This window comes from Rhizoctonia solani, chromosome 6 (genome assembly GCF_016906535.1).
Source record: "Rhizoctonia solani chromosome 6, complete sequence".
Classification (NCBI taxonomy): domain Eukaryota; kingdom Fungi; phylum Basidiomycota; class Agaricomycetes; order Cantharellales; family Ceratobasidiaceae; genus Rhizoctonia; species Rhizoctonia solani.
The window spans coordinates 1,094,529-1,120,407 of NC_057375.1; the positions used below are offsets into that span (position 1 = coordinate 1,094,529).

The 25,879-nt window shown below is 46.1% G+C and overlaps 6 protein-coding genes across 6 annotated transcripts; 4 read left to right on the forward strand and 2 right to left on the reverse strand.

Moving 5' to 3' along the window:
* Window positions 1-454: 454 nt before the first annotated feature.
* On the reverse strand, window positions 455-5,071 carry RhiXN_05792 (FAD-binding domain protein; the record flags this gene model as incomplete). The annotated part of the gene is made up of 21 exons (XM_043325608.1): window positions 455-651; window positions 723-822; window positions 1,013-1,232; window positions 1,293-1,511; window positions 1,571-1,690; window positions 1,742-1,881; window positions 1,939-2,182; window positions 2,238-2,269; window positions 2,330-2,490; window positions 2,548-2,573; window positions 2,638-2,892; window positions 2,962-3,129; window positions 3,367-3,396; window positions 3,449-3,546; window positions 3,600-3,721; window positions 3,791-3,926; window positions 3,982-4,113; window positions 4,173-4,258; window positions 4,320-4,785; window positions 4,844-4,977; window positions 5,032-5,071. The coding sequence occupies 21 exons, from the start codon at window positions 5,069-5,071 to the stop codon at window positions 455-457; spliced, it is 3,126 nt and encodes a 1,041-aa protein (XP_043181040.1).
* A 3,260-nt stretch (window positions 5,072-8,331) lies between these two features.
* Window positions 8,332-9,217, forward strand: RhiXN_05793 (short chain dehydrogenase; the record flags this gene model as incomplete). Its single annotated transcript, XM_043325609.1, has 4 exons — window positions 8,332-8,476; window positions 8,568-8,595; window positions 8,731-8,917; window positions 8,993-9,217. The coding sequence occupies 4 exons, from the start codon at window positions 8,332-8,334 to the stop codon at window positions 9,215-9,217; spliced, it is 585 nt and encodes a 194-aa protein (XP_043181041.1).
* A 1,517-nt stretch (window positions 9,218-10,734) lies between these two features.
* RhiXN_05794 (major facilitator superfamily transporter) lies at window positions 10,735-14,575 on the forward strand (the record flags this gene model as incomplete). Its single annotated transcript, XM_043325610.1, has 12 exons — window positions 10,735-11,065; window positions 11,140-11,213; window positions 11,283-11,329; window positions 11,383-11,392; window positions 11,447-11,536; window positions 11,588-11,737; window positions 11,797-11,977; window positions 12,083-12,326; window positions 12,381-12,486; window positions 13,955-14,179; window positions 14,314-14,483; window positions 14,542-14,575. 12 exons carry the CDS (start codon window positions 10,735-10,737, stop codon window positions 14,573-14,575), a joined length of 1,662 nt encoding a protein of 553 aa, XP_043181042.1.
* A 2,682-nt stretch (window positions 14,576-17,257) lies between these two features.
* Window positions 17,258-18,300, forward strand: RhiXN_05795 (short chain dehydrogenase; the record flags this gene model as incomplete). The annotated part of the gene is made up of 5 exons (XM_043325611.1): window positions 17,258-17,433; window positions 17,494-17,558; window positions 17,624-17,838; window positions 17,916-18,142; window positions 18,210-18,300. 5 exons carry the CDS (start codon window positions 17,258-17,260, stop codon window positions 18,298-18,300), a joined length of 774 nt encoding a protein of 257 aa, XP_043181043.1.
* A 199-nt stretch (window positions 18,301-18,499) lies between these two features.
* On the reverse strand, window positions 18,500-22,638 carry RhiXN_05796 (protein phosphatase 1 regulatory subunit 37; the record flags this gene model as incomplete). The annotated part of the gene is made up of 7 exons (XM_043325612.1): window positions 18,500-18,721; window positions 18,770-19,702; window positions 19,761-19,874; window positions 19,938-20,626; window positions 20,679-21,269; window positions 21,427-22,063; window positions 22,114-22,638. 7 exons carry the CDS (start codon window positions 22,636-22,638, stop codon window positions 18,500-18,502), a joined length of 3,711 nt encoding a protein of 1,236 aa, XP_043181044.1.
* Window positions 22,639-24,020: 1,382 nt separating this feature from the next.
* On the forward strand, window positions 24,021-24,750 carry RhiXN_05797 (SET domain protein; the record flags this gene model as incomplete). Its single annotated transcript, XM_043325613.1, has 4 exons — window positions 24,021-24,113; window positions 24,182-24,311; window positions 24,372-24,541; window positions 24,610-24,750. The coding sequence occupies 4 exons, from the start codon at window positions 24,021-24,023 to the stop codon at window positions 24,748-24,750; spliced, it is 534 nt and encodes a 177-aa protein (XP_043181045.1).
* Between the last annotated feature and the right edge of the window lie 1,129 nt (window positions 24,751-25,879).

A 25,879-nucleotide genomic window follows, 5' to 3' on the forward strand; every position in this document is an offset into this window, starting at 1 on the left:
CATATCCACCCAAGATAAATTAACAAGACGAACCAACAGCTTTCGTCTACGAGCCTGACACCGTTGCTGACTGATTTCAATATGTTGGCGTCATCGATCGTACTTTATAAACTAGATTCGGCGATCCTATAGACTTCGACTGCCTTGGAGTTAATCGACTATACAAATACACGTGAAAAGTGTGGAGTTTGTGCGTGAGCGACTGGAGCTCTCCACAGTATTATGGTCTACAGCGCAGCTGTTAGGATTGGCGATTTACCGATCGCAAAGGCATGGCTATTCCCCAACACGCAGGCTCCGGTGCCAATCACCCAAGGCAATGCCACTGATCAATATGAGGTAACAATTCAATCGCGGCGGTGTCAGTCTGTATCCCATCGCTAACAACTATGTACCAATTGTGTTTTTAACATTCAAGCAAACTCTATAGAATTTACAAGCATAGGAATTTTTATTATGGCTCAGATATTTGGTCTCTTTGTCCGCGCTTCAAACGTTGCGAGGCGTTCTCGACCTCCTTCTGCCAAGACGTTCGGGACACTGCATATACCGATGCGCTTGCAGCATAGAAAATCGCTGCTGTGATTCTAATCCATAGGCCTTGCAATTCCAGGCCTTTCCAGAAGGCCAAATATAAACCGAGAGGAATACCTGAAACGTACGTACAATTCCAGATCAGAAAATAAATCATTCTCTATCTTGCGCTGTAACCACACACTCACCAATGCAGTAATAAGCCGTGATATTGACCATGGCGCCCAACCCCAGCCTGCCAGTGGCTCTCAGGACTCCATCTGTGACCGCTGTGACCCCGTCAACAATCTAGAACAATTTTCCTGTGAGCATTTGACGGATTCCGGATATACATGGTATGGTTGCCTGAAACATGGCAAGCAACGGTAAGACCTTGGTCACAAGTTTTGCGACCTCCACATCTTTGTTGAACATGTAAGACCATGATCCACGAAGCACCATGATGATAGTGCTGTATCAATTTCTCGGTGAGATTCACGAAGAGCGATAGGAACGGCGTGTACCTCATGGTCAAAGCGGTAATAATTGACAGACCAATCCCAGTTTCAGCTGCCACTTTTGCTTTGCGGCTATCGCCGGAGCCTAGCAGGTTTCCCACTCGGACCGCAACCGACACTCCAAGTGAATAAGGGGTCTGGAACGCAACGCTTGCTGATACGAGCAACACACTTTGCGCGGCGAGCGAAGTTGCCCCGAACCTGACGAAAGACATCAATGCCACCACTGCTCAAATTCGATTCCGCCGCGACAATATTTACCTCGAAGACATCAAGCCAAGAAATTCCCAGCTCCACCACTCAGTCGCGATTTGTCCGGTTCCAGAGAGTCCCAGACTGTAAAGTGTGCCTAAGCCCCTGAAGGATTGTCTCCCAATAGGGTGCCAAGCCTTTTTTGGTACAAAAACGCAAGCATACCCAACATAGATGGCGGCGGACAGAGTGAAGGATATAGAGCTGGCAATAGGGGCACCAATAAATCTAGGATAATTGTTCAGCACTCGCTACCAATATGCATGCCTACGTCAGGACACACTCACCCCAATCGAAATGCTGGCGGTCCCCAGACTAGGAGCCAGTTAAGAAACAAGTTGGCCGGAGCAATAAAAACCATAACAATTGTTTGCGCATGCATAATTCCCTGTGCCTGGAGGTAGCGCCTGGAAAAGGTCGTTAGGTGTTATATATTCAGAAAGAGTTGATGTGCTTACCTTGTTACCACACCGATAATAAGGCCCGGAAGAGTCAACGTAAACCATCCAAGATACAGTCCAGCCAGATGAGCTATCTTTTCTTCTTGGCCCAAACGCAATAGGATGTTTTCGGCGTTTAACCAAATGGCTGTGATAGGCTGATATGAAAACGTTAGGCCAGCATCCCTCGTGACTAAAACCATATGGGTACTCACCAATGTGTTGATAAGCATCACTATTACCATGCGTTGAGCCCACAGGCCCACATTCTCAGGATGGTCACTAGTCCATGCTTGGGGTAACAACGAGTCCAGAGCGCTGGCAAACCCGTGCACAACGCTCAAGCCGGTTACGGTGGCTGTGATGGAACTCAAGCTTGATGCTGCCAGGGCTTCAGTCGATACATGACCTAGCGATACGGCCGACACTAGGATCAAAGAATATTCGAGAATTTGGGCTCTTTTTCGGCACTTGATTTATAAGTAAGCGCAACGAGGTAATGGTAAGCTCCTACCCTAGAACTGGGATAGCAGATTTGACCAGAGTCTAAAACGATTTCTTAAAGAAGTCAACTTGGGCATGGGTTTCATGGAACAAGTTGTTTACCTTCGCTTCATTGGTAAATTTCTTTATTCTGAGCCATGCCGACTGCTTTGGCTGCTCGCTTAGTGTGGGCAGCAATGGTGCTACCTCAGTCGACATTAGTGGTGGTGAGATGCCCATAACCATGTGTGGGGCGTGGAACTGGGCAGTTTTGATCGAGGGCGCTAATGATCAATTTCAAACTCGCCGCCATAGTACTCAATATCTCAGCTTCCCTCCACCTTTAAACTGGCTATCTTTGTTAGAGCTGAAATAAGTAATAATCAGAGACCAATGAGCAAAAGATTATACACAAATATAGTCATATGGACTAGAACCCGAGTGGTATTTTTACAGAACAGAGCGCCTGAAGAATTTGGCTCTCCTCCAATGATGCGAGAGCCGCAACATGGCCATCTGGTCGAACGAGTACCAAACAACCTTCTGGGCCCACGCCAAACGACTGGTAGGCCTTGCCTCCTCCTTCGTGCTCCGCATATGAGATATCATCAAGGAAGACCGTGTCCCAATATGGACGGAGAGTATCCGGAACATCGGTATAGTTACCATTCTCCTTCTTCGTTGCCCTATTGACAATAGCATAAGTACACAGCATGGAATCGAAGGGACTAGTAGTCCGTGCATGCTTGACTCACATGATTGTATACACTTGGAACATATTGGGGCGTTGAAGGCGCCACTGCTTCAAAGTCTTACCAACCTCCTCGAGCTTCTCTCTCCGTGTCGTATCCTTCGCGTCCCCCGTTAAAACTATGATCTTATACATGTTGTCTGAATTGCAAAGGTCGAGGGTAGAAAAGGGCCTGAAGTCGGCCGTGCGGATTATTACTTGGTGAGGGAAGCGCTACTCGAAAGTCAATCAACTAATTCAAACACAGTATTATAGACTTGCCTCTCCAATAATGATGCCCGGAGCAAGTAGCTGATTAGATGAATCTACTATTATGGAGGATGGATAGTGAGTCCCAGTACCGCTAGTTACGAACCATCATGATCGAGGTCAGTGACATCAAAGATGTATATTATCCTATCGAACTCACCAAACAAACTTCACGGATTTTATCATCAAACTATTGACAGAAGTTAGTGCGGGTCGGATATGTTTATCGTTCAGAGACTCACTCGCTAGATGTGCCCTTTACTTTGCCGGACATGACTTCTGCAATACGCTCGTGGAGTTCAATTAATTTAACCGCGAAATCACGTCGTTCAGACTCATACTGTCAACATTCTTGTCAATTGCGATTTGGAAGGTAGGAGGCTGTGAACTAACCGTGTGAAGTAATTCAGGCGCCCCCCAGCCTTTGAGTACATGGACGAGCTTCCAAGATAGGTTGTGAGCATCGCTAATCGCAGCATTCATTCCTTGTCCAGCATGGGGTGAATGAGTATGGCCTAATTAATGAACGGAAGGTTAGCTGAATTCGAGATTTCCGACTGACGGAAAATGATTGGCCAACTCACAAGCATCACCCAGAATAAATATCCTTTTACTTTGATCTTGGTATCTTGATGCGAGTCTCTGCCCAATCACGTAGACACCAGACCAGTCGACTCTTTTAAAATCTACGCGGTAAGGCTTCATGAGCCCCTTGACGAGCTGGTCGAAAACAATTTAAAACTAGATTCTCCATGACACAAACTTTAACACTAACCTGTAGGATTCTCTCTACTCCAATTTTGGTTCGGTCAATACGCCCGGTTTCAGAATTGACGGATACGTCCGATTCGGAAACCTGAATGGTAAATCGCACCATGTCGTTTTCTCGAGGAATCAATACTGCATGCTTTGTTTCATAACTTGGTTAGATCATGCAACTTTCTTGGCTAGTAACAGTCGACTCACACGGCCATTATTGTCGAATACGGTCAACGCACGAACATCAGGGAAGTCCGTATCAATATACGCGTCGACAACACCCCACACCTGGTCTGTAATAAATCCAGTAGGATATCAAAAGGTGAGTTAATTTCGAGGGATGGCAGAACGCACCAGAGGTTTCTCCGACCATTTCAATCCCTAATTGAGTACGGACCCAGGAATGGGCCCCGTCACAACCAAGTAAATATTTGGCTTTTACTGTCTCTTTTTTGCCATCCGGATGTTGTAAACAAGCAGTAACCGGGTAACCATCACCGTCGTCCGTCACTTTCATCTCAACTGGGAATACCCCCTGTTCAACCTCAACTTTGCGGGAGGGGCTTAGTGGCTGAGACTCTGGCACGAATGTGGCGCTCGGTATGTGCTTTCGACCAGAGGCAAGGACTTGACGGAGAATTCCTTCCACAGAGCTCTGTGCATACAAACCCATGAATACCATATTGGAATCAACTCCCTGAACAACGCTCTTTCGGGAAACGAGGGAAATTTCGCCATTACTGGCAGGCGAGGACGCATAGGTTGCGGTGTGAACGCATCGTTGAGCCTCTTGCAAAATTTGCGAAGACAGTCCAAGACTCTAAATTCAAAAGTTAATGGCTATTTTAGGGATATCCCATAAGGTGAGAGATTCTCACATCTATAATCTCCAATCCTCTGGTCTGCAGAACGTCGCCCTGTCCCTTTTGGAGACGCTCGGTTTTCTTGTCAATAATACGAACATGCAGCCCGGCCTGAGACAGGCTGTATGCACACATAAGTCCGGCGGGGCCTAAGTCATGGGCGTCACTCTTGCGTCAGAAATATCGCATGCGTGAATAGCTACCTGCTCCAACAATAAGGACATCAACTGTGGTGAGAGACATTGCTAAGCTGCTCGAGTCTAGCTGAAGGTGAAGAAGGGATGAAAATGAATTGGTGGCTCTAAGGACACTCTCACCTTCTGGCTATATAGGAGTGTGTTGGGAGAAGGAGTATGATCTTCAGGATATACAAAAGGGGCACCATTCCCGCATCACGAGCGGGAACCGGAAAGTCACAAACTTCCGTTCGGCTCAGTGTTACTGGCAACAGTGGTAGGACGACCAATTTAGAATACACACACCACGTTATTCAGGGACATGCTGGGTCAGAGAAAAGACAACAGCGGTATTAGATATATCGTATCATCATCCAAAGTAAGCGGATATGACTACTGGCGTACCTTTTGGTCCACTCTCAACCTCTGAGTACGACCAATGATAAAAGCTCATGCCTACCGTTTGCGTAGAATGAGGATTATATCCAATATGGCCACTGCATAGTTCAAACCTTGTGCAAAAATCCAGGAGTGTCACCGGAATACTCACTACCATGCACCTAACAAATAGGCAACACATCTGTACCCAACCGATAACCGACGTCACTTAGTGCCACAGTGACAGGGACCTTGTGTCCGAGAACCAAAGAGAAAATCATCAAGTTAGCCGGTCCGCTCCGAGGCCGGGCTCATCGCATACGAGTATTTGACCCAATAACCATTTTGGTCGAAGAATCGGTTAAGCGGTTAAGCATACGTACAGTGTCATACGTATATCCTATATTCAATTAATCTCGGGGATAGATTCTCCCGGGCCGCGGCTATGGTGTGGACCCCTCAGCCGGGTCTGATGCATTGGTTCCCGTAGCGCCGAATATTTCCGACAGAAGATTTATCCTGTTCTGGTCGGATAGGATATAATTTCAAATACACAATCTTATTCCTGGATACTGTGGTACTTTGAATACGTCGATCGTGATTATCTGAGGCTCTAGAGTATCCAGGTGCCAAATGTTGACTTGTCCGCAGACAGCAAGTTACTTTAAATTGACTTGGAGATGCTACGAGCACGCGACACACATCGGATTTCGTTGAGCTTAAGTATCGCATCCATTTGTCCTTACCAAGTTACCGTGTAAAAAGAAACTCATTACTGTATATTACTATGCCCACAATACACAAAGCGAACTCTGTCGATGTATGAGCGTACTACTTGCTTCTATGTAAGTTTGATTGGAAGATTGACAATAGCTCAAATGCCATCGGGGGTTACCTGGAAAGTAGGTAAAATGCCTGCGGTAGAATACCTTGAGAGGTAGCAATACTATTTCAAGGCCAAAGGGCTGGGCTTCAGAGGGGAAATTACATTGTGAAGGTATAAGCCACGTCAAGAACAGTTCGTTAGCTCATGTGAAATAATTGGGTAAATTACTACTTGAGCATGACAGCAGTGAAATAGAATATTAATAAAACCTATAGTTTAAAAACCGGCTGAGAATACCCTGACTTATGATCTTGAACATAGCACTCAATTGTGTGCAACGCTGCATAATCGAGCTATACATGTGTAACCGAGTTATTCTACATTGAAGTCGTAAGCAAGGTTCGAAGGTGTAGAGTGAACAACCCCCTGCCATGATTACGAGCCTGTGACCTGGCCAACTAGAGGTGTGGTTTTCAGATTCGCGGAAGGGGTAATAGCGCGATCATCTCTACCTCGTCCCTCGTTTCTCAGGCACAGGCAATTGCACGAAACTGCCGCTCATCTCCACAGTTCAATGAGCTTCGGCACTTATCGCGGTGATTATAACCATTGCACATCGGTGACTAAGCGATTCTCACACACCTCCCATTGCTAGGTAAAATTACATTAATACTTCATGACACCCACTTACACTCGCTAGTTTTGCCGAATATATCTACCTTCGACACGGTCAAGTACATAATCTACGTCAACCGCCCGCCTCGCAGGCTGACCCAATACTAGGATTGCCAGTAGCGAAATGATAGGCCCCACACTCGGAAGGAAACAAATTCGCCCACTCATACAGAAACAAAGTATAGAGACCTGGGTGTAAATCATACTGCTGAACTGATGGAACACCTTAGTGACGCTCCGCTCTGTCACTATTTTTTAAGAACAATACACGCTAGTAATATCTGTCTTGACATATCTCGTCAGCTCCTAATAAACTCGACACTGAATTAGCATACCCTAAACGCATATAGTGAAATAGTTTGATTTATGAAGGTCCCACGCATTCTGCACCACCACGAACCAGCTTCAGTACTCGCGCCGGCTGTCAGTATAATTAGCTTCTAGCCCTAGGCAATGAAGAGAGGAGGATCAATATGTGTTTCGGAAATATCGCTCCACCTATGCCGTGACATGTAATGTGAATGTATTTTCGTTGTCGGGATTATACATAAAGCTGGCCGAACACTCCAGAACCAATACCGCATGGCAATGTGGCAATCGACGTCACATAAGTTCTCATGGTCACATAGTAAAGTCTTCTGTCCGGAGAATCCTATGCTTGCAAAGCTAGACATACCATCTTTTGCCTCGTAAAGTAATGCAGGGCAGATGTAAGACTAGGGGTAAAATAGGTAAATCAAATTCACCCATGGATGAGATTTTGCTTGTCGTCTTGCTAGTAGACTTTAAACCATCTTTTCTGTAGCTATAGTACACCGACTCGTTGCTCCAAATATAGTGTCTCAGTTTCCAAGCTTTGTAATCACAGGGGATGTAAGACAAACAAACTTGACTGCGGGTGAATTTGACTCGCCCATTTTACTCACTATGTAAGACTAGTCTGGTATGTGGAGAAGCTGCTTCTCTTATGTGATTGACTATCATGGCTCTGTATCTGCTAAAATAAACCCCTAGCGAAGACATCGTAGTCAATAATAAATTCTGGTGCCTATCGTGATTGGTCCCCATATGCACGAAGGGCTCATGGAAGCTTTATCTATCACGATGCAAGCTATTTTGTACTCGTATAGTGGCGTGATATCATGATTACTAAGAATAACAATGACATAATGCTTCTTTTCTAGAAAGCTTGTATGCATATAAGACCTGTATACACTCCAGAAAATGTACACTCTCCACCTTACCCACATTAGCGCATCACTTCCATAGCGTGCATCAAGTTCAATGACTTATATAAGCCCCGCCCACAGCTCTGTATGGTTCATCACAGGCTGCAGCACTGGAATGGGCAGACACTTTGCCTTGGTACGTACGCCCAATGCTGCCAACCCCGGTCAGAATGGATTCATACCCATCATCTACATGCCGCTACCTAGACGCTTTTGAGCATGGGACAAAAGGTCATTGCAACAGCTCGGAACATCGAACGGATCCGTGACATAGAGCAAGCAGGGGCGGCTGTAATGACAGTGGATGTCACCTGGTCCCCGGAAAAGCTGAAAGAAGCGACTGAAAATGCGATCAAGATCTATGGTAGAGTAGACTACCTAATCAATAACGCTGGGCGAGTATACACTTTCTTAGTTGCAGGAGCTTTGTTAATTAACTTTTGACTCATGCTTAGCTATGTATGTCAAGGTGCGATCGAAGAGGTGAGCCATCAAGAGACTTATGACCTCTTCAATGCGAGTGCGTATAAAGTGCCTGTGCTTATCTGCGACAGTCCTGTATCTGACATATTTATTCTGGGTGGCAAAAGATGTGTTCGGCGTTCTTAACGTTACTAGATCATTCCTCCCCCACTTTCGTGACCGTCGCTCTGGTAGCGTTGTGATCATATCGTCTGTTTCATCAAGGCAAAGCTACCCGGGAGCTGCCATGTATAGCGTTACAAAAGCAGCAGTGTCGAAAATAGGAGAGGAACTGAAGGATGAGGTTGAACCTTTGGGGATCAAGGTGCTTACGATCGACCTAGTAGGTTGCAGAAATGACTACCTCATCATGGCCTAACAGCTGACTAATCTACCTCTTTCCATAATCGCTTGGTAGGGACATGCCCGGACTCCGGTACTTAAAACCAACCTCAAGAGGGCCGCCCAGGTTATTCCGGATTACACGCCTGTCAATGAATGGTTTGACGACTTCAGGGGGAGAACAACAGGGAATGAGCCCAATGATCCCAAGCTGGGGGTCCTGCGAATAATCGAAGCAATCACTCAAAGCGGTATGGCTGCCGATAGAAAAGTGCCAGCACGTATCATTTTGGGGGCGTGAGTTAGTTCAGTTCAGCAACTGTTGATAATGCTAATTATCAAGCTCGTCTGATAGTGACGGGAAAGAGCCACTAGTTAAGAGATGTCAAGATACACTTGAGCAGATTGAAGAGTGGAGTGACGTTATTTGCTCAATTAGTTACTGAAAACTTTGGATGTCGTTACGTGATATTTGTCTAACTCATTGATCAACACAGTATTTCGCTGGGTCTAAGGTTGCTACGGGTATTGCTCTTGCGACTTGATGCTCACACCGGGGCTTCTCCCGAATAAGTAGCGCTACTCCAGTACAAATGAATATTCCTAGAAGCTGTACTTTGTTTGAAACTCACAAGGAAATTGATTGATTGTAGCTGCGCGTGCGCTATTTTCATTTATTTCACAAAGTAACATTAAATGAGGTGCTAGTTTTATCACGTTATTAAAGTTTGGCTGGTGGGTGGAACCACCAGCAGCTTGAACAACCTCTTAGTGAGACAGTGTTCTTGCAAACTCCAAAGTTCGCGACAATGCTTGAATAGTGATGGATTGTAAATTGTTGTTTGCAATCCAAGTTAGTGCGTTGTGCATCGTAGCCCAGACGCACAACCAGGACTTAGCCAAAGCCCTGGCGCGAATTATGTGATCCCCAGTGTTGAGTTTGTACTTTGTACCTTTTCCTTCTTTCACTCTCTCCTTGCCCGCTTCGCGCTTTCGATCATATTCTCTCATAGGGACATCCCCCTCCCCCTTTTTTTTCTCCCACCCATCACACCACTCGTTGGGCATAGTTTGGGCTACCCACCCGCGAGCCTCGCTCGTGGTTGGGCGTCCCAGATCCACCTTGTATACTTTCACAGTTCATATAGTCATTTGTATAAACTTATCTCACGCCACGAGCACGCCCAGGCTAAGTTGCAATCTCTTCTCTACAAAAGCTGCTAGGGTTTGTGAGCACTCGGCAGCATGCGTGGTTCTCCGCAAGCTCGCCGAAGCTCACAAAACAATCTATAGGAGGCTTAGTTATCACACGCTTTATTCGATTTGGATGCATAAGTGTCACTTCAATATCCCAAAATAGCATAAACCACAGGTGACTATAGCTCTGTGGAGCTCGGCGAGTGTGCGGAGAACCATGCGTACTCTCGAGCGCTCGCGAACCCTAGGGGTTTTTGTGGAATTAGGAGTCTTAGCTAAGTTACCCTTTCGAGATCCTACTACGAGTCTGTTCATTTGGATTAATTAGGATGCAGCAAAATTTGTTCGTCGAGCACTGTTCAGAATAGGCTCCATTGCACACCTGTATATCTTGTGTCCCAAACGGGTCTCAGGGGTCTAGAGGCGCTACTAGCCTTAGGCAAACAAAGACAAGGCCGCCACATCATCCGAATTTAAATTCGAAATTATCGATGCGAACGGGGATCATTGTGAGATTTACTTGGGCAAAGTGCGGTAGTCGCGTCGGTCGGCAAAGGGTCACCTCATGCTAAGGGTCAGGTACATAAACGCTGACTCTTGTGATTCAAGCCATGCTCTCACATGGCTGATCCAAATCAACTAAGTGCCTCCTCGGCATCCATTCATTCCGATGTCGACATGGAGGCGTCCACCCCAAATACAGCCTCCGACCAAGATAGTGATGCCAAGCAACCAGAGGAAGTAGTTGATGGACTTGCAAGTGTTCAAGCCTCGGGCTCGACCGCACACTTGGTAGGCCAGGTCAACGAAGATGATTTTGTTGAAGGTGGGCTAGAGGGTTGGACGGCTGTTCTAGGGTGTACGCTTGTCATAGCAGTAACCGGTGGTGTGTTGACTTTACTTTTTACTTCGTGTTTCGAGACTCATAGTACGGCTACACACAAGGCTGGAGGTAGGTGTATAACAATCACCCCATACGCCCACGTCATTTATCCAATGCTAGTATGATGTGGGGAACTTTTCAAGCGTACCATTCAAAGACACTTCTTAAAGGAACTTCTCATGCCAAGCTTAGTGCTATTGGGGCTTCACAAAACATGGTAGGAAACTAAATTACCGAACTAATCAAACTCGTGGGATAAACTCACGAGTATCTGACCGAATATTAGATTATGTATGTGCTTGCTTTCTTCACCGGAAAGCTAGGCGATAAATAGTGAGTAACCCGAGTATTCACACCAAATACTGAGTTACTAAATTGTCTATCAGCGGATACAAGGTTGGTGATCGTGCAGGGGTGTGATATCAAACGTATTTAGCTAAGTATCGCTAGCGCTTTATTGCAACGGGTTGCATCATTACGTTCCTTGGACAATTTGGAGCGTCTTGGTCTCGCGATCTTTGGTCAATATTTCTTACTCAGGTGAACAGACCGGTCACCAGCATATCATGTAACTAAAGCCGTTTTAATTAGGGCCTTCTTCAAGGACTTGGGTGCGGAAGTTTACTTCCCATGATTAGCGCTATCCCATCGCAGTGGTTTAGGCGACGCCGTGGAGTAGCTACCGGAATTGTAGTCGCTGGAGCCTCGTTTGGGGGTGCAGTTTCTTCGCTTGTAGTTCAAGTGAGCATGGGGTTGTGAGATGGATTGACTTTAACCAAAGCTAACGTTGAATGACTTAGGCCATGTTAGAACACTTAGGGTTTCATAAGACTCTATTCATATACTCCCTTGTCCAAGGCGGAATAATGCTGGTTGGATTCTCACTCATCAAGACACGATTCCCGGCTTCCCAGATCCAAAACAAACAAAACAAAATAGTGTGGTTCGACAAACAATACTTCAAGGATCCTGTCTTCTGGAGTATTTGTACCTCTCTGATGTTTACAATGTTGTGAGTATATCGTTCATCTCGTTGTGAGCTACAACCAGGCTTGACATCCAGTTCTTAATCAAGCGGGTTCTTAGTCCCTTTCGTGTTTATATCTGTCTACACTCGCGAGAAACTCCCGCAACTGAGTGATCAGCTCACGAATCTGCCCATCCCCGTAATGAACTTTGCTAGTGCATTCGGTCGAACTGCCGTTGGACTCATGGGGGACCGAATTGGGTTCGTGAACACATTCATTCTAATCGTTTTGGCCAGCTCGTTTTGCCAAGCGGTGCTATGGAACGTGGCGGCCGAATCATATGCGGGTATCATTGTATTCTCGTCAGTCAACTCAAGCACTGATTTATATTCGATAAAACTCACAATTGCTTACAGAGTGCTTTATGGGATTACTGGACCAAGCTTCATTGGTTTGGTAGGACCTGCCGCAACGAAACTGTACGGAACGCATAATCTAGCCACACTCATTGGGCTACTCAATGTATTTTATATACCAGGTAGGTAGAAAAGTACGTCTTTACAGACCAAAAATAATTTGTTTTCAATAAAATTTGTAGGAAGTATAGGTGGTTCACCTTTGGCTGGTCTTATCCTTGACACTTCAACGCGGAACTGGCATGTGTTAACCGCATATAGTGGCCTCGTTCAGTTCCTGGGAGTTTTGTGTATTCTCTATGGTGAATCAGGTTTAGCACTTGTCCGTGACCATTGCTCTGATATAACTCTAGCCCGAACTACCAAAGAGAGGAGGGTGTTTGCGAAGATCTGATATGAGCGTGCGCTTTGGAGATATATTGCATGACTTATATTTTACGATTATTGTGGTTTGGGAGCACAATGGCTCAAACATCTTGTAGAAACATATCACCTGAAAAGATTTAAAGTCTGAGACGTATACATACATGGTAGCTAAATTGGTGAGAAAGGATACTACACGACGATATGACGTTTGGCTGCGGTCAAGATTTTCTTTCAATGCGCCTGATATATATACATATCGAAGAATGTGCCAATAGCGAGCACATGCATATTTCGCCAGTCGGACTACGAAAGGGATCAAAACAGCGGTTTGGGAAGCACCTGAGAGACGAGTACGACTTGTGGGTCGGGTGAACAAAAGACTCCGATCGCGACTAAAGAGGGATGGAGTGTGGAAAAACAAACACCGAACGTGCCAAGCAAAACTCGCGAATGATGTGGCCGCGAGCAAGGAGCTGCTCGGACTACTGTACCACGCGATATGGACCCTACGTAAGGGCCAGTCCTAGTCTATCGCATCATTGGCCTTTTCTGCAAAATCCATCGGAGCTTGTGAGCTTGGAATGCTCGAGAAGTATAAACGATCGCACTGTGGCGTGATAAGATCTTGAAAATCAGTATGTCAGTAAAATATATTGTTTTTCAGTATAATACGGCCTGAAAACTACAATGTCGGTATGCCTTCCTCAGTATGAATCAGACTATGGGAGAATTAATACCTAAAGCTAGTATATATTGACCTTGATTTCAGCTCAATTTATACTTAAACACACGTACTTATTTTCAGTATTTTGACCTTGTACAGTGGCGAGATTATTATGAGCGTCTCATTTAAGCTTCTCGAGCATGTTGGACCCATGAGCTCCGGTGGATTTCGCAGAGTTGTCACACCGTGGGCTACGAGATCATCTCTACGTGTCAGAGAAGCAGTCTAACGACAACACGAGACCGTCGGAATAGACTATTAACTTGACCTTGGGCCAGGACAACGATTAGGGAATAGACGTGGGGAACGGATATAGGGAATACACAGACGACCGGAATCGGAGGACAAAGAGGGATGGGGCAGGTGAGGCGGTACGCCGAACTGGGGTGCCACCGGGCCGCGCCACCGAGCGAGTTGGGCGCGCGGCTAAACCAGGTTGAATGCGAGCAGTATAAAGTTGAGTATCTTATGGTGTCTGTTTTAGTTGATGACAGACGTGTTCGGCGTTCTTAACGTTACTCGATCGTTCCTTCCTCACTTTCGCGAACGTCGTTCTGGTGGTATCGTGATAACACCATCTATTGGATCGAGAGAATACTTTCCATGCACCACCGTTCATTCCGCTACAAAAGCAGTAGTGTCGGTATTGGGTGAGGAGCTGAAGGCCGACGTGGAACCTTTGGGGATCAAATCGCTAACGATTGAGCTGGTACGTCGTTGAGAGAAATGTTAGCGGCTCCATAATGATCTTGCTTTAATATTTCTTCTATAAAATGATTCAATAAGGGAATATTCAGAACATCAATCCTTGAAAGAGACACCAATATAAAGAGAGTATCTCAGGTTATCCCCGACTATAAATCTATCAATGACTGGTTCGACGACTTTAGAGAGAAGAGTATCGGAAACGAGCCCAACAATCCCAAGCTGAGAGCGCTGCGTGTGATCGAAGCTACTACTCAAAGTGGTATGGCTACCGGTAGGAAAGTGCCAGCACGTATAGTTTTGGGAATGTGAGTCAATTAAGCATAGTAAATATCGAAAGCACTAACCATTAAATTCGTATTTTAGTTGCGGGAAGGAGCCGTTGATGACAATGTGCTAGGACACAATTAAGCAGATCGAAGACTGGAGCGACTTTATCTGTTCAACTGGCTACTAAACAGTTTGGGTGTCATTATTTGACCCATTGTGAATGCATCCAAATATCTATGGCTCCAGGTAGGAATAATTAGTTTTTAGATGCGACCGGAAGGCAAAGTTTTCAGCTAAAATTTACCCACCTGATTTTGAGATCCGCTTGCTTCTGTAAGGCCACTCCCGGCACTGTGGTATGATAAGATCCTGAAAATTAGTACGTCAGTAAAAGATGCCTTTTTTCAGTAGGATATGACCTGAAAATTACAATGTCAGTATGCCTCCCTCAGCATGAATCAGACCATGGAAGAATTGATACCTAAAGTCAGTGTATATTGACCTTGATTTCAGCTCAATCCTCACTTAAACACACATACTGATTTTCAGCATTGTAACCTTGTACAGTGCGGGGTCTAAAGTGAGACCTCCCTCCTCCACTTTGAGCGCAAGCCTTCATGTTCTGGTCAAGCCTTAGGTGTGATTTATAATCTAACACACCGGAATTTGCTTGGACCCACTCAGTGCTCGCCTGGAAAGGGACAATGATAGATTACTTCGCAGAATGACTGACCTTTCAGACCCGGGTGCCCGCCCGGCCCGCTTGTCACTTAGTGTGTATATACCATTACCACCCGTCCATCAGTCCGTCTAGCCAGTTCGAGTGTTCCCAAGGCAACCTAGTGACTACCCAGCGTGAAAAGGTGGTCTCTCGGTAAGTCAGCGAGTTTCAATGCTCGTACACCGTACTCACCCTAGAATGAAATCTGTGACAGAAAGCGCTGGATACTCGTGAGGTGGATTAATAATTTGCAACTATAGTTAATTGTAAGGTGACATAGCGTAACTACACTTATAAACTGATCCTGTTTTGAGATGCTTTGCATATGGCTCGCATGTATAAGTAATATGTCCAGTGTATTGGCCGGCTCATCTAGATGAAAATACCCAAAACATTTCAAATGAATCAATTTTTTTTACCCGTCAGGACTCTGTGTCATATTAAATGGTTCATGAGAACACACGAGAAAATAGAGAGAGGTCCGAAGGATCTCCAGTCTCCTGCTAGTTCACCTTCACGGGCCCACGAGCGCTCCGGAGACTTCAAGGCCTCCGCAGAGAAGGCTTCTCAAATATGGTGAGCTTCATGGCCACATTGTGCTCCCAAGTGTTCGCGAGCTTTCTATGTTTTGGTTCAGGAGTCCCAAAACTTCAGGTTCTAGGGCGTGTAATCAAAGCCAGTTGAGCGCGGAAGAAGATCCAAGGATGGAGTCAGTAATCCCCGACGTTTCTCCGATCGAGAACCAACCTTCGTTGGAGAAGTTTATACGATAGGTGCCAAGTGGATAGTATACAATTGTTCATTCTTCCGACATGTGTAAGACAATTTTGCCGGCCCGAACGCATGCAGGATCCGGAATAAAACGGTAGATTTGCCTGTGTTTAATTATATCATTATTAGCATCCCCACTATTGACAACTTTAAATTTTCCAGATGATCAAGGTGTAGATCTTTTCATGTAAAGTTTACAAGTGTGAGCTTGCCGCGTAGGGAAATCGTCAAACTACAGGATACTTTTGGCTGGCTGTTTTACCAATCTGTCATATCTATATATAAAAAACCCAGACAGCCGGGTATATATGTTTAACTGTTTCCCTTTTCACTGTGCATTCTCATGGCGAAATATTCAAATGTGTTGACCAAAGGATCCCACGATTGCAAGGCCAGGCATTATGATCTTTGCCTTGTAGGGCAATGAAAGGTAGATTTAAGACTAAAGTGCTTTGTGAAATAACTACTTCTATGGTACTAGTGGATGTAGTGGTAGTGGGTCTATTATAACGACAACCCAAAGATGATATCATAGTGGCTAGTAGATTCTTGTACCTTGCGTGATTGGTCTACGGGAAGAACTCATGGAGATCTTGCAGTTTCATGTTGCAATATAGCCTATTTTGTATTGGTAAAGCGATGCAACTTTATACCGGCTAAAAACAACGAGTCCGTATGCACTGTACAAGGTTAAAATACTGAAAATAAGGATGTGTGTTTAAGTAGGAATTGAACTGAAATCAAGGCCAATATATGCTAACTTTAAATATCAATTCTCCCTTGGTCTGATTCGTACTGAGGAAATCATACTGACGTTGTAGTTTTCAGACCAAATTATACTGAAAAAAGATGACTTTTACTGATATACTGATTTTCAGGATCTTATCACGCCATAGTGATGTCTGCTCGCCTTTTTTTTTTAGAACTCGGTTCCTATTTGCTGTGTGAAATGAAATTAATAAATATATAGGATTCCCATGCACATGTACACCCGAAGTAAATTCGAACTTTCATTTTTCGTATACCTTTGCACACCTCCTTCGAAGCCAGACATACTCGATGTGCCCGTAGGGTAAATAAGGCTTCCATCAGTACCCCGGCTCCCCATTCCCTTTCGCCCTTACCATATAGATCAAGTCCAATGTCTGACCAAAGGCCGAAAGACAGCTCCGTATGGTTCGTCACAGGATGCAGCACTGGTATGGGCAGACAATTTGCCCTGGTAAGTAGATCCAGTGTCGTGGGCCCTGAGCATCCTCCAATGCGCTGACATCCATCATACGCATGCGCATACATACCGCTACCTAGACGCTTTTGAGCATGGGACAAAAGGTCATCGCAACAGCTCGGAACATCGATAGGATCCGTGATATAGAGCAAGCAGGGGCGGCTGTAATGACAGTGGATGTCACCTGGTCGCCAGAAAAGCTGAAAGAAGTGGCTACAAGCGCTATCGGGACCTATGGGAGAGTGGACTACCTAATCAATAACGCTGGGTAAGTATAGGAGCACTGAGCCGGAGGAGGCCCACTAATTAATATTTGATTCGCGACCAGTTACCCGTGTCAAGGTGCAATCGAGGAAGTGAGCCACCAAGAGACTTATGATGTTTTTAGCACGAGTACGTATGTAATGTTTGTGATTGTCAGTACCAGAACTGATAGTATGTGGTATGGCCGATGATAGATGTATTCGGTGTTCTGAACGTTACGCGGTCGTTCCTTCCTCACTTTCGCGAACGTCGTTCTGGCGGTATCGTAATCATCTCATCCATTTCATCAAGACAATACTTTCCAGGAATCACCATTTACTCTGCTACGAAAGCAGCAGTGTCAATGATAGGGGAAGGACTGAAAGACGAAGTGGAAGCTTTAGGGATCAAGGTACTTACGGTTGACCTGGTAAGTTGCCATGACAAACATAAGTGTTTGCTTGATAATCTTACTTGAATATCTCTTCTCCGGAATGCTTTGGTAAGGGAGTATTCAAAACCTCAGCGTTCAAAAGAGACACAAACCTCAAGAAGGCGGCTCAAGTTATTCCGGATTATAAGCCCATTAATGATCGGTACGACGAAATTCGGGAAATTTTGATGGGAAACGAACCCAACGATCCCAAACTGGGAGTGTTACGTATAATCGAAGTGATTACTCAGAGTGGTATGGCTGCTGGTAGAGTAGTGCCAGTACGGATCCCTTTGGGAAAGTAGGTTGGCTCAGTTACGCCCTGATAATCAATATTAACGAAATTGATGCCCATCTTCCCGATTCAGGGATGCAAAAGAGCCATTGATTAATAATTGTCACGATATAATTGAGGAGGTCGAAGGCTGGAGCAACATTATCTCCTCAACCGGTTACTGAGCCATTTGGTACCACATGTACAATCTAACCATTGCAAATACATCCAGATGTTCCTTGAGGTAGTTTCTATTGAAAAGAAGAGCGCGTGCCCGGGTAATTTAATTAGCGATTCCGGTGCTAAGGACAATATAAGGAAATAATTATTTGCTGGCCGCAAGCCTAACACTCTAGGAATAGCATATAACGAAAATAGCCTCAATTATACCTTTGGCCCCTCCGTTGTCTCTTCGGATTCAGGTTCAGGTTCGGGCTCGGGCTCTGGACGCATAGGTAACTCCTCTACTTCCTCCACGACGCGCGCAGGTGCACGTTCAACCTGTGCTTCGAGTAGCTCTTGTCGCAAAGCCTCACTATCGGCACCAGACTCGGATTCGAGTTCGTTGGGCGATAAAAGTACACGACTCTTGCGTAAAATCTCGCCCTATAGAGAGGTTAATATCACTAGGAGCTCTAAGCGTATGGAACTTACTTCTTCTGCGACCCAAGATCGGCTTAAGTTCTCCGCTGGGGAAGTTTCACCATCACCATCTCCGTCGCCTTCTCCTCCCACATCTTCGATGTTTCCTAGCTCTTCCTCCTTGGTTTGTTCGGCAGATACTTCCCCATGAATGTCCAGCCCGAGTCCAACGGTTGGTCCTGGGGTACTCGCCAGCAAACGCACAAGTCCGTCATTGAGTGCCAGCATTTGCCCCAGAACAGCTTCGTCCTTCTCCGTTCGGATCATCTCTACAAGCACGGATCGCACCTCCTTCGCTCGTTTCAACAATTTTTCCCCCCGTTCCTCACGAGAAAAGTCGTCTGCACACGAGCGTGCAGCGGACATGACCTCTGTTGGGCTCATCTTCCATACCCCGATTCGGCCGGCCGGGTCTACACCAGCAGCGGCTGTTGCATTGATATTAACTTGTGCGTCCCGGGCCAATGTGCTGTGCTCAATCGGCTCCCAGACGGCGCTGGCTGTATCTTCCAAAACAGGCGACATTATTCCTTCTACGAGCTTTCCAGCCCTCGCTTCTTCGGTAGCTTGTGCCCTTTCAGTATTTCGCAAGCAAATCTTCAGTATTTCCCTACACAATCGCGCCATTTCCTCCTCCCCCGGTGAAATGCTCAGGTCCAGGCATCGCAGTTCGTAATTGACTTTGAGCCCCACGCTGAGGGCGAGGACCCCTGCAACGTCGAGAGAATTAGATGTGAGATCAAGGTGTTGTAGAGAGGGAAAATCAGGTATAAATTCGGCGAGAGCGATGGCACCTTGAGACGTGAGACCGGTAGAAGAAAGGGATAGGTGGCGTAGTGTCGTATTGAGAGTCAATGCATTACGCATAACATGAATTCCTTCCAATGAAGGGGAGGAACAAGGGTTGTTGGAAAGGTCGAGCGATGCGAGAGTTGAATTGTATTTCTAAAGAGCAAAAATTAGCCCAATTTAATGCGAAAAAAGATGAGTTAAAAAGGCCTACTAAAGCTTCAGCAAGTTGAACCAACCCCTGAACCTCAATTCTATTATCACTAAGATTTAATGTCCTCAGCGTCCTGTTACGCTTCAGTACTTGGGCGATATAGGACACCCCACCCTATATTTTGGATCAGGTGAGTATATTATCGTCAAGATTAGTTGAGAATCAAGATCAACTCACTCTAACGTCGTTTGATCTCAAGTCCAACAAAGTCAAACACCCGAGTTTTGGTACACCTTCCATGCTCCGTACAATATCCATCAATGCAGCCGACGTTCTACTTCCTGTCGTCCCTGGAGCTGGGCCGGCGCTAAGCGCTGTACTGACATTTGCTGGCGGATTGGAAGGCAGTCGAGTCGTTACGCCTCCCAGAGACGAGCTGGTGATCATCGTAACAGGGCTTGGTACCGCAGGGCGAGGAGGAATGTTTGGTCGAGTCAAGGGAGGCGCTCCGCCGCGAGGTGCTTGAGAAGAAGGCTGACTAGCTGCGGCGCGCGCAGCGTTTTGGAGGCGTACAGCTAGCGGGGTTTGTCGGGGAGTGTATGGTACGGGAATCATTCCTGATCCTGTCCCCGTTGATGTCTGGACAGTCGGGCCTCCTGGAGTAATACCTGGAAGTCCAGTCATCGACTTAGCAGGAGATCCACTTCCCTGCTGATCTGATGGAGTACCCGTTCCTGAACTTGGCTGAGAAGATACATTATTTGACACGCCTGCAGCCGCTCTTCTAATCCGTGGAACGTATGCGGTATAGTTGGTACCCGGAACTACTGGGGGAGGCTGGACAGCTGGATGACGAGGTGGTGGGGCGATGGGTTTGGCTGACAGGGCAAGAGCTTGTGGAGGATGGTTGGCTGGGGAGTCAGGGACTAAAAACAAATTTAATCACCAAGTATATCATTGAATAACGACAATCCTCACCGGCTGAAGGTAGGGCTGGTGTAGGCTTGGCACTCCCGGCCGCGACCGCACCTGCCAGCCGCGCTTGCAAGCCTACTGGTTTTGGAGCGATAACGGGAGGAGGCGGTTTAGTGCTCGAAGTCGCGAGTTTTTCTTGTCTATCTGAGCCGTTGGCCAGACCTTCACTTCCTGTGGGAGGCGAAGAAGTAATATCCCGTTCCTTGAACGTCGAAATAGTAGTTAAACTAGATTGAGAGGTCACGTTTGGCCGATTGTTGGCCGACTCGGTGTGATTTAAAGAATCTTGATTGTGCCCTGTTGGACCTGTCGCCGCGGGAGTCGACAGAGATCTCGGTGGACGAGGAGAAGGAGGGGCACTGGATAGCGGAGTTTGTGATTGACTTCCCAACCCGAATCCTAATCCAAGAGTTTGTTCCCCTACGCTTGCTCTCCCTACTGCACCGGGGAGTGCTAACGCCCCTGTACCTCCAGGTCCTGTACCTTGATCCGGATAGTCTTTGATCATTAACGCTATAGCCACGGCGCCCGCAGAGCCAATTTTATTGCCTCGTAAGGATACCGTCTGGATTTGGGAAGTACGTATTGCATGGGCTATTGGCAATAGTGAAGGTAAAATGCGTAGGACGTGTTAACCGGCAATATGGTATTTTGTTTGAAGCGCGACAAGAGAGCGTGGATTGGATCGGAGCGTATTAAAAGCAACGAACGCGATGAGAAAATGAATTGGCAATGAACTTGGAGGTCTCACCAAACGCCTCCAACCCAGGCCCTTTAAGCGCGCACTCATCAAATTTGATACCCATCCATGCGCGTCTAGTCTTTTTATTCTTGTCTGCCGAGACTGGGGATCCAGGCCTCGGAGTAGTTGTCCCTCCGCTCGTAGGCGACTCCAGTGGAGGTATGACACCTGAGACGGAACCCCGTGGAGACGATACGGAGCCTCTGGGAGACGTTGATACTGACAGCCGTGGGGAGCTAGGGCCTGCACCAGGTGACTCGGGATAGCGCGTCGGATCCCGCACGCGCCTCGGCACTGACGTGTCGATCGTGGGTCGTACTGCAGCACTTCCATCAAAGGGATTCGAGAACTGTATAGCTGATGCAGCACTGTCTATAGACGCAATTGAAGGGGTTCTGCTCATTCGAGGGGTTGCAGCTGGTGGTGGTGGTGCGGGAGGAGCAGGGGGTAGAACGGCGAGGATAGCTTCGACGGCTCGTTTATCCATCACATTCATCGATAAATCAATAAATTCCAGCGCGTGGGCTTTGCCTAGAAATGTGGAGATCATTTTGAAGGCACTGAAACGTAGTCGTTTATTGTTTGCAAGCGCAAGGTGGGCGAGGGAATCTGGAATAAGGATTGCATGGAGAATGGGCTTTAGGGTCTACCTGGCAGTTATTTAGGACGATTTTAATAGATATATGAGGCACGTACCAAGTCATCCAAATCACAATCAGACAAAATCAATCGTTGAAGCCCCCAATCAAGGGCGAGCAGGTCAGCCAAGGCCGACGCAACGTCGAACGTCATGCGCATCCGGGATAAATCTAGTACTTTGGGGGCGGCGATTCCTGCTCGAATTTGTGCGGCTATTGTCGGATCCACTCGCTCGTCTCGTATCTTGCAAATATCGCGGTATAGGGCCTCTACGCGAGCAGCTGTCCATGCTTGCTGTTGCTCAGTTTCTCGCCTTAGACGTTCTGCAGCATCAATTTCTAGCCTGGCTTCACTCTGTGTCGTGCTACTAGGCGCAGTATCACTTGATATGGGGTATACGACCCTTATGTCCGGCACAATAAAGTGTGCTCGCTTCAGCACAAGCTCCCCGTCAGCGTTCAACGGCTGTGTAGTCCCGGGTCCAAGTAGTCGAGATATCGAAAGCACATCGCGTGTAAACGAAAAGAATGGCTTGGGCGCTGGTGGTGGTCTTTTTAATATGCCTTTTTTCGTCTGGCTCATACTGAAGCCAGTTTCAAGTCGTGTGCCAGAGGATGAGAGCAAGTATACTTTCCCATGCCGCCCAGCGCTTCACAGAGATCAGCTGATGACAAATACATCACATGACAGGCGCGAGAACTCAAGGGATCTACTTTCCCATTGCTGTGTAGACTTTAACTCTCCAAAATTTACTCGTCACTGGTGGCCTCCCTTATAGTAACATTGCTATGAAAGTCTCTGTCTGAAATAAATCATTGGATATGTGTTATTGACCATGACCACACTCCTATTATTTAACACGAAACTCTCAGCTAGTATCGAACGAATCCCCCGAGTGCTACGTAGATTTACGCTAGACATTTACCACAAGGTTAATTCTTCGTCAACTGCGGCTTAAAATAAAGATTTTTCCGATTTGTATCTTCCATGTGCTTTGGTCGTTGGTTCATTTTTCATTGTTGAGCGCAACACTGTATTGATAAAGAAAGGACAATTGGCTACTTCTTAAGGTTATTCGGTGCCTCTATGGGAATGTTGGATTTGTTCGGTCTATACCTTGCTGACTACTAACTCGATGTCAACCGATATGTCGACTGGTCTGATATATGCCTCACCTGAAACCATCCTATCACCTTGGCTCCACCCACATTTTACATTTCCTTGATGTCGTTGTTTTTCAGTCTTATTGATACCGACACCCAGTAGCATATTCAGCACTTGATGCACTTCCTTTCACGGGTGAGCCTAGACTCCATCATTAGATGCACCACCCACCACGATCATCTCATCTAGGTGGCCACATTTGAGACGACAATATGCGATTGTGCCAGGTGAACTGCTTCTTCAAAATCCTTCCAACACGCATACATAAGTATTCGGTCATTTATTAACACATGTGCGTAAAACGCATATTGCGACACGTAGGTAATGACGTGATCGCTTTGCCATTCAGTGTACATTCAGTCCGAGAATCGCCCCTTGAACGAACTGTGGGCTTCTTCCAGAGGTTACACTTATATATTTAGCTATCCGGGTACTTTCGGAGAACTGGGGTACCGTACCAAGAGACAGATTCGCTACTCGGATTTAGCTACAAGAATTTCTCGCCCCGCACAATCAAAGAGATCTTTCGGGGCTGAGGGGACTCAAGGAGATAAGATCAGTCTCGGCCAAGAACCTAGATCTCAATGGGACAAACGCCTCAGACGTAAACTTTCAAGTCAATAAGAATGCCTTTGAAAGATTGATTAAAGATGACTTGTACCGAAGAAATCCACGTTCGTGGGAGGAAGGAAGAGCCGGGGTCGTTTAAAACAAGTCGAAGAAAGTCGAACGTTAATCATTAGATACACTTCTCTCGCCCCGTTCTCCCTAGTACGACAAGTGTACACCTACTACCGAAAATGTCAAGCATCGAACATCTTCACCAATTCCCTGACCTGTTTGCTGTTGATATTCAGCCAGGATCGTTTAACTCGGGCCTGAAAAGTCTTGTCGTAAGAGCCCTTGTTCAACCAACCAATTTAACCCAGTTCTAACGTTATGTTCGCGGAAACAATGACAGTATTTCAAGGAAAACCAAATCATGTCGCGATTGACTGGGATGTCGAGGACCCCAACCAAGACCTGGACCAGCGTTCAGTGTGGGCCGGGTCCAGATGACCATCTAGAACTTAACTCGGTCTTGGTATATGGTATATCTTTACCCTTTCCGTCGACATAAAGATCCAATGCTTACCAAGTGACTTCCTCAGCCAACCACTCCTGCTTACCGAACGTCATTGTTGATGTAAGCTCCAACGATTCGGATGAATGGCACTTCCGTGCTTTGAGGGATATATCACCTGGAGACAACCTTACCTTTTTCTATCCTTCGACGGAGTGGGATATGACACAAGCGTTTAATTGCAAGTGTCAAGAAAAGGTACGCTTGAAATATGCAGCGTGATGGAACAGGATAGACTCAAGGATTTTCAATTGAACTATAATTAGAATTGCCTAGGGATGATCCGAGGCGCCAGATATTTGGCTTATGATGAAGTAGAGGCCCGAGGGTTTATTAATGCCCATATCATTCGACTCATGGAAGAGCGAGATGGCGCTTACGAAACTTCATCCCGAAGCTCAGATTGAATGAACTTCATATGATGTACTCTGGATCATTGTCATCATCACTACAATAATAAAAGTGTGGAGTAGTGTGTATTGAAATTTAAATGCGAAGCCTAAATTCTAACACAGAACAGGAAAACAAGTGTGCTCACACATTTTTGAGTTGAGAATTTATGAGAAAATGGTCTCCAATAGCATCTGTTCCTACAGTCACTACCTAGATACATTGTGGTTCTCACCATGGCCAACTAGATCCTAGCAAATAGTCATGACTCCCGCTTGAACTAAGTTAGCAAGCGGGTCAGTGCTCCATATAAACATCGAAGAGATGGTCATACCATAAAGCATGCACAGCACTCCCACGAACTGAATCGTACCACTATATATGCTGCTAAGGCATGCCAGTTTCGACCCGAGTTCTCCAGTATAACACCTCCCAGAGGCAAACCGGCCGAACTCCCTGGAAATTATCTTAGAAATGATAGTACATTTGTTAAATGACACGTACTGGGCAAATTGGAGATGTTGAGTAATCTCGTGAGTATCGCAAGGCTATGAGTTCCGTATAGCGTCACGGCAACTGGAGTGACGAGACTGACAAAACACGGACCAGTCATTCTAAACAGCACCCTGTTTCATCGATTAGCTCCGACCTATAACTTGTGGTTGGAACATACGAGAACACCATCATGCCAGTATACGAATTAGTTGCGACATCCCATAGCACCGCTTGACAAAATGAACTAATGAAAACAACAATTATAGCAACAGTTTACGGTGTTTGAGCTTCACCCCACGGGATGCATGTAACACTTCTTTAAGCATTTTGGTCTTGTTTGGTTCTCGTCTTCTTAATGTGATCACACACCGTCCGTTAATTGCAGGTGCCCAGTAGCTTTGCGCAGAGTAAAGGCTGTTGGTATTGCACCCTGAAAGCCAGTATACCCCTCTTAGGACCACCCGTTCTTCATGCATGGCCATGGTGTGGAGCCCATTTAGTTGACATATATTTATATTCCGAATCTACAATGTGAAATGGGACGCTAGAATACAGTCGAGACTCTTGACCTGCAGTATGGGAATACACTAGCCAAGTTTACAAATCAATAGTAAAGTGGCGCAACACGCAGCTTGTTGATACACAGTCTGC